The following is a 12309-nucleotide window of genomic DNA, read 5'->3' on the forward strand; positions in this document are numbered from 1 at the left end:
CCTGGGCCTGGATCCCTTTTCTGTCATTCACTAATCATATCACCTTGGGAAATTGTTCTCATCTGTCAAATGATGACAATAATAGTACATAATACATAATACATACATAATAGTACATAATACAATAATAGTACCTTGCTGCGATGATTAAATGAGAAAATAAAAACAAAATGCCTAGAACAGGGCCTGGCACAGACTTAGCACTCAAGAGATGTTAGGTGCCTTTATTATAAGTCATAGTGTTGGTAGTAATGTGAAAGGATTGGGCAGTAGGGGTTCTAACACTTGCCCTGTCTACCTCACGAGGTTGCTGCAATCATCAAATCAGATAAATTTTGTGACCACTCTGTAAGAGGCAACCACTGTACGAATATGAGGTATCAATACCTTATAGGCATCTTTTCAAATGAGAATAATCTGTGTTAATGCAGCAGGCCAAGATTCCAGTCAAATTCACTTAATTTTTAAATCTGATATGTTTCTTTTTTTAAATTTATTCTATTGAAGTATAGTTGATTCACAATGTTGTGTTAATTTCTGCTGTACAGCAAAGTGATTCAGTTATACATACATACATATGTGTATGTGTATATAAATATTTTTTCATATTCTTTTCCATTATGGTTTATCACAGGATATTGAATACAGTTCCCTGTGCTATACAATAGGACCTTGTTGTTGATCCATTCTATATATAATAGTTTGATATGTTTCTGATTGAAAGCTGAAAATGTATTCCTTTTTTAAAAAATTTTATTTATTTTTGACTGTGTTGGGTCTTCATAGCTGTGTGCAGGCTTTCTGTGGTTGCAGCGAGCGGGGGCTACTCTTCATTGTGCTGCGCAGGCTTCTCAGTGTGGTGGCTTCTCTTGTTGTGGAGCACGGGCTCTAGGCGCGCGGGCTGCAGTAGCTGTGGCACGCGGGCTCAGTAGTTGTGGCTCGCGGGCTCTAGAGCGCATGCTCAGTAGTTGTGGCACACGGGCTTAGCTGCTCCGCGGCATGTCGGATCTTCCCGGACCAGGGAACGAACCTGTGTCCCCTGCATTGGCAGGCGGATTCTTAACCACTGCGCCACCAGGGAAGTCCCTGAAAATGTATTCTTATGAAGCTTAAAAACCTTATGCTAAGTGAAAGAAGCCAGACACAAAAGGTTATATATTGTATGATTCCATTTATATAAATATCCAGAATACACAAATCCACTGAGACAGAGAGCAGACTGGTAGTTGCCAGGGGCTGAGGGGAGAGGGGAATGCAGAGTAACTGCTTAATGGATGCTGGGTTTCCTTTTGGGGTGACAGAAATGTTTTGGAACTAAATAGAGGTGCTGGTTACACACACTGTTAATGTAGCAAATGTCACTGAAATGTATACTGTAATTAATTCTATGTTATGTGAATTTCACCTCATTTTTAAAAAAAAGAACCATAAAAATTATACATAGACACATTAAAAAAGGCTTAAAGAATGATGCTGAATAAAAACTGCTTGGTATTAAAAACAACAGTAACCTTTAAGTCCCAAGAAGGAACTTGGTGTCTTCTTTTTTAATCATTAAAGGGCTAGTAATAACAACCAACTTAGCAAGCTGGGCACATAACTTATTATATATAATAGACATGTCCAAATACTCGAAGTCTATGGACCTCATTTTAAGACAACAACTTTCTAGAACTGCTTGATCATACTCCCAAACCTACTTCTGCTACAAAAACATCACCAGATCTCATCCATTAAGTTTTTATTTTTAAGTCAGGTTTATTGAGATATAATTTACATAAAATAAAATTCACTCTTTTTAAGTACACTGAGTTGTTTTTTTTTTTTAAATTAATTAATTAATTAATTTATTTTTGGCTGTGTTGGGTCTTCGTTTCCGTGCGAGGGCTTTCTCTAGTTGCGGCAAGTGGGGGCCACTCTTCATCGCGGTGCGCGGGCCTCTCACTATCGCGGCCTCTCCTGTGGTGGAGCACAGGCTCCAGACGCACAGGCTCAGTAGTTGTGGCACACGGGCCAAGTTGCTCCGCGGCATGTGGGATCTTCCCAGACCAGGGCTCGAACCCGTGTCCCCTGCATTGGCAGGCAGATTCTCAACCACTGCGCCACCAGGGAAGCCCAGTACACTGAGTTTTGACAGATGTATACAGTCATGTAACTATGGCCACAATCAAGATACAGAACATTTCTATCATCCCCAAAAAGTTCCCTCCTACCCTTCTACAGTTGATGCCCTGCCCTCCATCCCTTAGTTTTGCCTTTTCCAAAGTATCATATAAATGGAATCATACACCACGTAGCCTTTTGTGTCTGGCTTCTTTACCATGATGTTTTGAAGATTCATCCATGTTGATATATGTATCAATAATCATCTCTTTTTATTTCTGAGTAGTATTCCATTAAATGGATATACTGCAATTTGTTTTTAAGACTTTCATTTTTTTCCTGCCTATAATTCACATTCATTGTACAAAACTTGAAAAATATATAAAAGTATATATATAAAAAAAATAAAAATCACTTCTAATCCTAAAACTAGGAATCATGGCTCATGACATTTTGATGTATCTCATTCCAGTCTTTTTTCTATTCGTATGATATGCACATAATTGAAAACACATTATATTTAATTTTGTTTCCTGCTTTTGACCATTTCTTACTTTATCATGGGCACTCATCAACGTAAAAAGTTATTCAAAATAATTTTATTTTATTTTATTTTATCATTATTATTTTTTCAGCCACGCAGCATGTGGGATCTTAGTTCCCCAACCAGGGATCGAACCCGTGTCCCCTGCAGTGGCTGCGTGGAGTCCTAACCAACAGACTGCCCAGGAATTCCCTCAAAATAATTTTAATAGCTATATCTCATCTATAACCTGTGGATGTGCCAATATGTATTTAACCCTGTATTATAGACATTTATATTGCTTTTATTTTTTCCCTATTATGAATAATGTTTAGTTGAACATCTCTGTTCATAAGCCTTTGTCTGCATTTGATTATGTCTTTAAGGTAGAAGTAGAATTATTGGCTCAAAGTAGAAGTAGAAGTAGAATTATTGGCTCAAAGAATATGAACAATTTTGATGCTATTGATACGTACTGATAAATTATTTCCAAAAAACGTAATATGAATTTTATTCCTGCCAAGAATGCATGAGATCTTTACTAATGTGGTATATAAAAAAATAGTTCTCATTTAATGTATAGTTCATTGATAATGAGTTTGAACCTCTGTCACGTTTATTTCCTTTTCTGGGACTTTTATGGTCATGAACCTTATACATTTATTTGTGGGAGGGTTGAGCTGGTTTTCTAATCAATTTAAATAAACCCTTTCTATTGTAAGGATAATCTTTGTCCAGTTAATGCAACACTTTTATCCAAGTTTTTTATTAGTTTTTAAATTTTATTTATGTTTTATGTTTTAAAGTTAATACATTAAATATTATGTAATCAAATTTATCTTTGTCTTTATGTTTTATTTAAGCTTATAATTTCTTTCCCTATTAAGAAATCAGTTATTTGCTTACATTTCATTATAGTCTATAATAGTTTCATTTTTCATTCATAAATCTACCTGGGATTATTTTCATAAATGATGTGAGGTTCAAGTTCTGTTTTTCTCCCAAGCATATTTCTCAAATAATCTATTTTTATTGGTATTTAATGCTTTCTTATCACATAGTAATTTTATTCTTATAAATTTCATGGATTTTACTCCTGATCTCTGCATCTATTCTTGTACCAGAAAGACATGGTTTTATTAGTATAGAGCTACATATAGTATTTTTACCATCAAACAGAGTTAAACTCATCCCTCTAATGACTTCTACTTCCCAAAATGTTTTTGGGTATTTCACCTGTTTATTCTTTCAAAGGAATTTTAGAATCATTTCCTCAAGATTCTCAAAGAGGTCCATTGATATTTTGGTAGGAATTGTGTTAAACCTATAATTTAATCTGAGAAACACTGACATCTTTATAATATTCAGATTTCAGGATCACGGTATGTCTCACAGTAATCTTCATCTCTTCTTTTTTATAGATGGATGGATGGATGGATGGACAGATAAATACATTTTAGCAGTTTTCTTCGTAAAGGACCCAAGCATTTCTTGGTGGGGCAGCCTAGTTATTTCGTTTTGTTTATTGCTATTGTGAATGGGATTTTCTCCTATAATTTCTAATTAATTTACCATAAGTAAGCTGCTAATCTTTTTTTATATTTTATCTAGCTAGTTTAGTCTACTAAACTCATCATTTGAAATACCTTTAGTTGATTCTTTTCGGGTTTTCTACAAAGACATATTGTCCACAAATAACAATAACTGTCTTCTTCCTTTCAATAGTTTTTTTTTTTTTAATTTATTTATTTATTTTTGACTGTGTTGGGTCTTCGTTTCTGTGCAAGGGCTTTCTCCAGTTGTGGCGAGCGGGGGCCACTCTTCATCGCAGTGCGCGGGCCTCTCACTATCGCAGCCTCTCTTGTTGTGGAGTACAGGCTCCAGACGCGCAGGCTCAGTAGTTGTGGCTCACGGGCCCAGTCGCTCCGCGGCATGTGGGATCTTCCCAGACCAGGGCTCGAACCCGTGTCCCCTGCATTGGCAGGCAGATTCTCAACCACTGCACCACCAGGGAAGCCCAATAGTTCTTTCTCTTACTTCTGTTTCCTGTATTATGGCTTTCCACAGGCCTTCCAGAACTTTGTTAGATAACAATGATACTCTATTACATGCTTTCTAAAAAGTTAAAATCAGTCACACACTTTGTTAAAGTCAGTGATCCCCGCTCTCTCCTCCAGCTTCCTGAGTCAGTGGAGGAAGAATCCCAGCCAGGCCCTCCCAAAGACTCCCAGGCAGCCTGCTAGTCCAGCGGCACAGAAGGAGACAAGAACACCACGGGGGTTGTTCTTCAACTTAAGCCCAAGTGTCTCAAAGTCAATTAAATCTGAAGTAATAAGCTTAAAGAGAATAGCATTTTGTTCAACACACTTCATCCTATCTATTTGAGGGGCATGATATGAAAAGAAAAAGGAGGAAAAGTGAGTGGGGCAAAGTGGAGGGAAAAAAGGATTGGTCCTAGCATGCTGCCTGAAAGAGGAACAGCTGATAGAGAGTTTTAAAAAGCTTCTTCCTTTCCTTATTCAATCTTACGTGACTTGCAATATCTCTCTCTACCAGCTTTTAAGATCATTTGAGGACTGAGATGTGTCTTATTTATCTTTGGACAATTTTAGGACTTAATTATAGTGCTTGCACCTAATTGACACTCAATATATGTTAATTAAGAAAAAAATACTTAGGCATAGAACAGTTAACCCTCTGTGATCTTTAAGCAAGTGTCATGTCTCTCTGAGACTTCTTTTCCTCATCAATAAAATCGTAAACAGCATACAGGGTTGTTTTAGGACTAAGAAATACTGAATTTAAACTACATATCACACTGAATATCAAGCAGCATTACTATTTTCAACTCACATAAGCAGCTTGGTAAAGACAGTCAAATTTCAAAGTGTGCATTTAAAGAATATTTGTTTTCTAAGGGCTCTTTAGATATCTTCCCAGCATTATTTTCATTTTCTCTCTCTTTTTTTTTTTGATTACACATTTTATGCTTAATTTAGAGGTATACTTCCTAGGACAATGCTAGGTACACAGTAGGTGCTACAGAAACTCTTTTTATTATTTTTTTTGTAATAAGTTTATTGTATTTATTTATTATTTTTGGCTGCATTGGGTCTTCGTTGCTGCACGCAGGTTTTCTCTAGTTGCAGCGAGCAGGGGCTACTCTTTGTTGCGGTACGCGGGCTTCTCATTGTAGTGGCTTCTCTTGTTGCAGAGCACGGGCTCTAGGCGCGTGGGCGTCAGTAGTTGTGGCACACGGGCTCTAGAGCGCAGGCTCAGTAGTTGCAGCGCACGGGCTTAGTTGCTCCGCGGCATGTGGGATCTTCCTGGACCAGGGCTCAAACCTGTGTCCCCTGCATTGGCAGGCGGATTCTTAACCACTGCGCCACCAGGGAAGCCCCAGAAACTCTTTTTAAATTGAACTAAATAAGCATAACAAAAGTGTATTTTAGGTTACTGTATTATAGATTATTAATAATATCTAGCAACTCAGGGGGTTTAAAAATTTGTAAGTAAACTGTCTCAGTGTTACTATAAGGTGACAACTACCTGGACCCACACCAAAAACATTTTCTCAAAAAAAGAAATGCTGTATTTGAACTTGCTTTGTCTTATTAAGGAAAAGTCTACCTTCCGCCATGAAATGAAAGAATTGTACTGTACCTTTTCCTTCCCAGGCATCAAAGGCATCCATCATTTTCTTCAATTCTGCTACTGAATAATAGCTCCAAATATACTGAACATTATTTCCTGCCTCCCTAGAAATATTACAAAAGGTAATGAAAATATACTACCTAGGTATGAATGTGTATACATATACACAGCTAATAGACACTCAATAAGTGCTTGTTAACTAAGGAAAAAAATATGTAGGTAATGAGTAGTTGTTCCTCTGTGATCCTTAAGCATATACATATGTATATATATATTCTATATACGACATACTAGATGAGCGTAATATACTATACTTACGTACTAACCTACATTTGATCTCTTTTTTACTGCAGTAAAGTATTTGTTAATTCCACAATATAAACTGTGCAGACAAATCAACAAATCTTTAAAATAAGTTTTCTTAAAAAAATCACCTAACTCCAGTAAAGTTAGAAAAGGTTCAACTTTGACTAAAACTTTCCTAGCACTATGTCAGGTACTTATATATCATATACAAACATCCCTGCCTGTAAAGAATTCAGAAAATGATAACATATTAATTATCTAAACAGCAAGCTCATGTGGTCGTGCATTAGTCACTGACATGTGACCCAATCCAATCTCTCAGGGAATTAAAAAAAAAATTTTGCTAAGTGAATTGACTAGTATAAATGAGATTACAGGGAAAATATTAACAGAATAACCCTTAAGAATTTAACATGTTCAAGGCATAGAATTTTAAAGTTGGGAGGGACCAAATGAAAAGTCTTTCAGCATTTCTCAAACCAGGACACCAAGACACAAGCCAGTCATGGGTCCCTCAGCGGGCCTGCTGACTTCTAGGCCAGGCTTCTGGCCCTGGACTATAGTGGAGGGGAGATACCCAGGCATGTGGCTTTTCTTTTCTTTCTTTCTTTTCTCTTTTTATAATGCCTCTCAGGGGATTCTGATGACCACTCCCAGTTGAGAACCACTATACTAGACCAAGTAGATGGCCTATTGCTTATACAGATGTGAAATGGTCTGAATTACAACCTCCTCATGAAACAGGCCTATCTCGACAGCTATGAGATTCACTCTGTGTGTTGAGAGGTACGGGCTTCTTTCCTAGTCAACCACATATTCCATTCAATAACACCTCTTAGAAGAGACCAAGACTTTATGTTGTTCCTTTTCATACTTAAACACAGACATACCTTTTAAAAATGCTTTTACTGTGAATTCTTCCTCCCAGCTGCTTATCAATTGCATCTGTTCCATCAGTTTTTGTAGAATATACACCAATAATTCTACTCTCACAGCTTGCACCAGATGTGTTAAGATAGTGGAGAACCCAAACTGTTGGTTTATTGCAAACTAAACCATACGAATCACAGAAGTCTGTTAAAGCCTGGGGCAAAAAAATATATAAAATTTGAATTTAATTCTGGAGTAAAGTAAAAATGAATTTGCTCTATTACTTTCACGTAAAGCTGTAATTTCAGTTGGTCATAAGGGAAATAAAAAGATTATATATCTCAGCCTACTGTTTATGCCTTTAAAAACCAAACCATTTGTTGAATTTGGGGTATTGGGGGAGGTGGGGCAAATCACCACCCAAAAACCCAAAACCTTTTCAGCTAGAGAATCTTTTTCCACATGGAAATTATATTTTACTTCCTCTTCCTTTAGACTCACTACCAACATCATTTTTAAAATCTTCATATAATAAGTAAAAGTTAAAATTCTTTCTTTTCCCCCCAATTTTCCATTTGACTCAATCTTCCTTTTACCTCCTACTGACTTGCCCTATGGTTGATGCTTATGCTTAACTCCAAATCCAATCATGGATTAACCAGATTAACTTGTTCTTTTACACTGAAAGATATGAATATATGAACTCGATATATACTGTCTGAACTCATTTGGCATTTATCCACCTATTCACTCAATCACTTGAATACTAAGTACCTATGTGTGAATACTAAGCACTGTCTAAGGCCTTGGAGACATAATGGTGAGCAGGAGACAGAGTCCCTCCTTGAGTTTATAGCTGATGCAGAAGACAGACATTAAATAAGCCATCAGCACACAGTGTAAGAAGTGCTACCAGGTAAGCCTACGAGGTGCTAAGGGGCACAGAGGAAGAGGGCTTCACCCAGTGGAGTGGTACAGGCCTTCCCTGGGAGAAGCAGCATTATTGCTGTGAGCTCTCTGAGGCTAGGCACTCTTTTCTGTTTTGTTTTGTATCCCAAGTGCCTAGAAAAGTACCTGATACAAAGGAGATGCTTAATATTTACTGACTCAGTGAAGGAAAAGAGGACCCTAACATGTGTTGCATTTTCATTTAATATTGCCATCTAACTCCTGTATTGGCTTTTATCTTCACTTGCACATCTATGAAAATCACCGACAACATTATAAACCATTCAAGGGCAAAAACTGCATGTCATATTTCTTTGTGTCCCACACAGTCCCTAGAACAGGGTCCTATATGTCAAAAACATTTGAAATAAATAGGAGTTGGCTGGCAGAATGAATGTTTGCATGCTATGTCTGTCGTGCATACAAACCAAGAATGAAAGACTATAAAGGTGAATGTTAATCTGTCCCAACTTTCCAGTTCAGCTTTTTTAGCCCCACTCTGCAGATATGGCAAACAGCACCAAAAGACTGTTCGACAACTCAGTTTATAAATACTTCCAATAGCAGAACCCATACAACCATGCGAATTCCCGAAGGGGATCTGGAACCAAATCAACTTTCTCTTCATGCTGCACTCCTAATAACCATACTGTCAGCTTGCTCTCCTAAACACTGGCATCCAACTCAAAGAATTCAAACCAATTCAGACCACTTTTCACTATGAACAATTATCTAGGAAAAAATATTTTTCTTAGATGTTCAAAAGTGCTAATTAATAGCAAATATAATACTTATCAATAAGACAAAAACAGATGAAGCTGTTCAAGTCATGTACAGACATTTCAAATGTGATTTAAAACAGAAGCATCTTAAAAAAAGATTTACTGATCTCAAGGTGAACTAATCAAACTGATGTTTTAACTTAGTAACAAACTGCTACACTCACTAAATCAGGTAAGGGATTTTATACAATCTTTTATTTATCATGACCATCCTTTTAAAATATCACTTCAGTAAATGAATTAATCCCACTATACCCTCACATACTACAGTACTACTCTTAATTTAAGAAGAACTTCAAGAGCAGAAGAGTTCTATTTAAAAAAGCCATCAAAAAGTATTAAACCTTCAATGAGGAATAAAAACTCCATAAACTTTTGAGTGGCATGCTAATACACTTTCCTGGAATAGAATTTTGGCCTTAAAAAATGAGTAGTGGTAATTAAGAAACATGTCTTCAAAAACTGTAAGAAGTAACAATACGTTACTAAATAACCAAGAGATCACTGAAGAAATCAAAGAGGAAATCAGAAAATACCTAGAGAAAAATGACAATGAAAACATGATGATCCAAAACCTTAGGGATGCAGCAAAAGCAGTTCTAAGAGGGAAGTTTATAGCAGTACAATCCTACATCAAGAAACAACAAACATCTCAAATAAACAATCTAACCTTACACCTAAAGGAACTAGAGAAAGAAGAACAAACAAAACCCAAAGTTAGTAGAAGGAAAGAAATCACAAAGATCAGAGCAGAAATAAATGAAATAGAAACAAAGAAAACAATAGCAAAGATGAATAAAACTAAAAGCTGGTTCTTTGAGAAGATAAACAAAATTGATAAACCTTTAGCCAGACTCATCAAGAAAAAGAGGAAGAGGACTCAAATCAATAAAATTAGAAATGAAAAAGGAGAAGTTACAACAGACACTGCAGAAATACAAAGCATCCTAAGAGACTACTACAAGCAACTTTATGCCAATAAAATGGATAACCTGGAAGAAATGGACAAATTCTTAGAAAGGTATAACCTTCCAAGACTGAACCAGGAAGAAATAGAAAATATGAACAGACCAATCACAAGTCATGAAATTGAAACTGTGATTAAAAATCTTCCAACAAACAAAAGTCCAGGACCAGATGGCTTCACAGGTGAATTCTATCAAACATTTAGAGAAGAGCTAACACCCATCCTTCTCAAACTCTTCCAAAAAATTGCGGAGGAAGGAACACTCCCAAACTCATTCTATGAGACCACCATCACCCTGATACCAAAACCAGACAAAGATACTACAAAAAAAGAAAACTACAGACCAACATCACTGACGAATATAGATGCAAAAATCCTGAATAAAATACTAGCAAACAGAATCCAACAACACATTAAAAGGATCATACACCATGATCAAGTGGGATTGATCCCAGGGATGCAAGGATTCTTCAATATACGTAAATCAATCAATGTGATACACTATATTAACAAACTGAAGAATAAAAACCATATGATCATCTCAAAAGATGCAGAAAAAGCTTTTGACAAAATTCAACACCCATTTACGATAAAAACTCTCCAGAAAGTGGGCATAGAGGGAAACTACCTCAACATAATAAAGGCCATATATGACAAACCCACAGCAAACATCATTCTCAATGGTGAAAAACTGAAAGCATCTCCTCTAAGATCAGGAACAAGACAAGGATGTCCACGCTCACCACTATTATTCAACATAGTTTTGGAAGTCCTAGCCATGGCAATCAGAGAAGAAAAAGAAATAAAAGGAATACAAATTGGAAAAGAAGAAGTAAAACTGTCACTGTTTGCAGATGACATGATACTATACATAGAGAATCCTAAAGATGCCACCAGAAAACTACTAGAGCTAATCAATGAATTTGGTAATGTTGCAGGATACGAAATTAATGCACAGAAATCTCTTGCATTCCTATACACTAATGATGAAAAATCTGAAAGAGAAATTAAGGAAACACTCCCATTTACCACTGCAACAAAAATAATAAAATACCTAGGAATAAACCTACCTAGGGAGCCGAAGACCTGTATGCAGAAAACTATGGGACGCTGATAAAAGAAATTAAAGATGATATAAACAGATGGAGAGATATACCATGTTCTTGGATTGGAAGAATCAATATTGTGGAAATGACTATATTACCCAAAGCAATCTACAGACTCAAGGCATTCCCTATCAAATTACCAATGGCATTTTTTACAGAACTAGAACAAAAATTCTTAAAATTTGTATGGAGACACAAAAGACCCCAAATAGCCAAAGCGGTCTTGAGGGAAAAAAACGGAGCTGGAGGAATCAGACTCCCTGACTTCAGACTATGCTACAAAGCTACAGTCATCAAGACAATACGGTACTGGCACAAAAACAGAAATATAGATCAATGGAACAGGATAGAAAGCCCAGAGATAAATCCACGCACCTATGGTCAACTCATCTATGACAAAGGAGGCGAGGATATACAATGGAGAAAAGACAGTCTCTTCAATAAGTGGTGCTGGGAAAACTGGACAGCTATACGTAAAAGAATGAAATTAGAACACTCCCTAACACCATACACAAAAATAAACTCAAAATGGATTAGAGACCTAAATGTAAGACTATAAAACCCTTAGAGGAAAACATAGGAAGAACACTCTTTGACATAAATCACAGCAAGATCTTTTTTGATCCACCTCCTAGAGTAATGGAAATAAAAACAAAAATAAACATATGGGACCTAGTGAAACTTAAAAGCTTTGGCACAACAAAGGAAACTACAAACAAGACGAAAAGACAACCCTCAGAATGGGAGAGTATTTGCAAACGAATCAACGGACAAAGGATTAATCTCCAAAATATACAAACAGCTCGTGAAGCTCAATATTAAAAAAACAAACAACCCAATCCAAAAATGGCAGAAGACCTAAATAGACATTTCTCCAGAGAAGACATACAGATGGCCAAGAAGCACATGAAAAGCTGCTCAACATCACTAATTATTAGAGAAATGCAAATCAAAAATACAATGAGGTATCACCTCACACCAGTTAGAATGGGCATCATCAGAAAATCTACAGACAACAGATGCTGGAGAGGGTGTGGAGAAAAGGGAACC

The 12309-nt window shown here is 36.5% G+C and overlaps 1 protein-coding gene across 2 annotated transcripts in view; it reads right to left on the reverse strand.

The window, feature by feature from the left end:
- Positions 1-12309, reverse strand: part of KCTD18 (potassium channel tetramerization domain containing 18) — a 29600-nt gene that overhangs the window by 11935 nt on the left and 5356 nt on the right. For both annotated transcript variants that reach the window (XM_057551961.1, XM_007190491.2), the window contains 2 exons: positions 7477-7670; positions 6290-6384 (listed from right to left, as the gene is read on the reverse strand). In XM_057551961.1, coding sequence (XP_057407944.1) covers positions 6290-6323 — 34 coding nt within the window. In that variant the 5' untranslated portion in view covers positions 6324-6384; positions 7477-7670. The remainder of the gene's footprint in view (positions 1-6289; positions 6385-7476; positions 7671-12309) is intronic.

This window comes from Balaenoptera acutorostrata, chromosome 8 (assembly GCF_949987535.1).
Source record: "Balaenoptera acutorostrata chromosome 8, mBalAcu1.1, whole genome shotgun sequence".
Lineage (NCBI taxonomy): Eukaryota > Metazoa > Chordata > Mammalia > Artiodactyla > Balaenopteridae > Balaenoptera > Balaenoptera acutorostrata.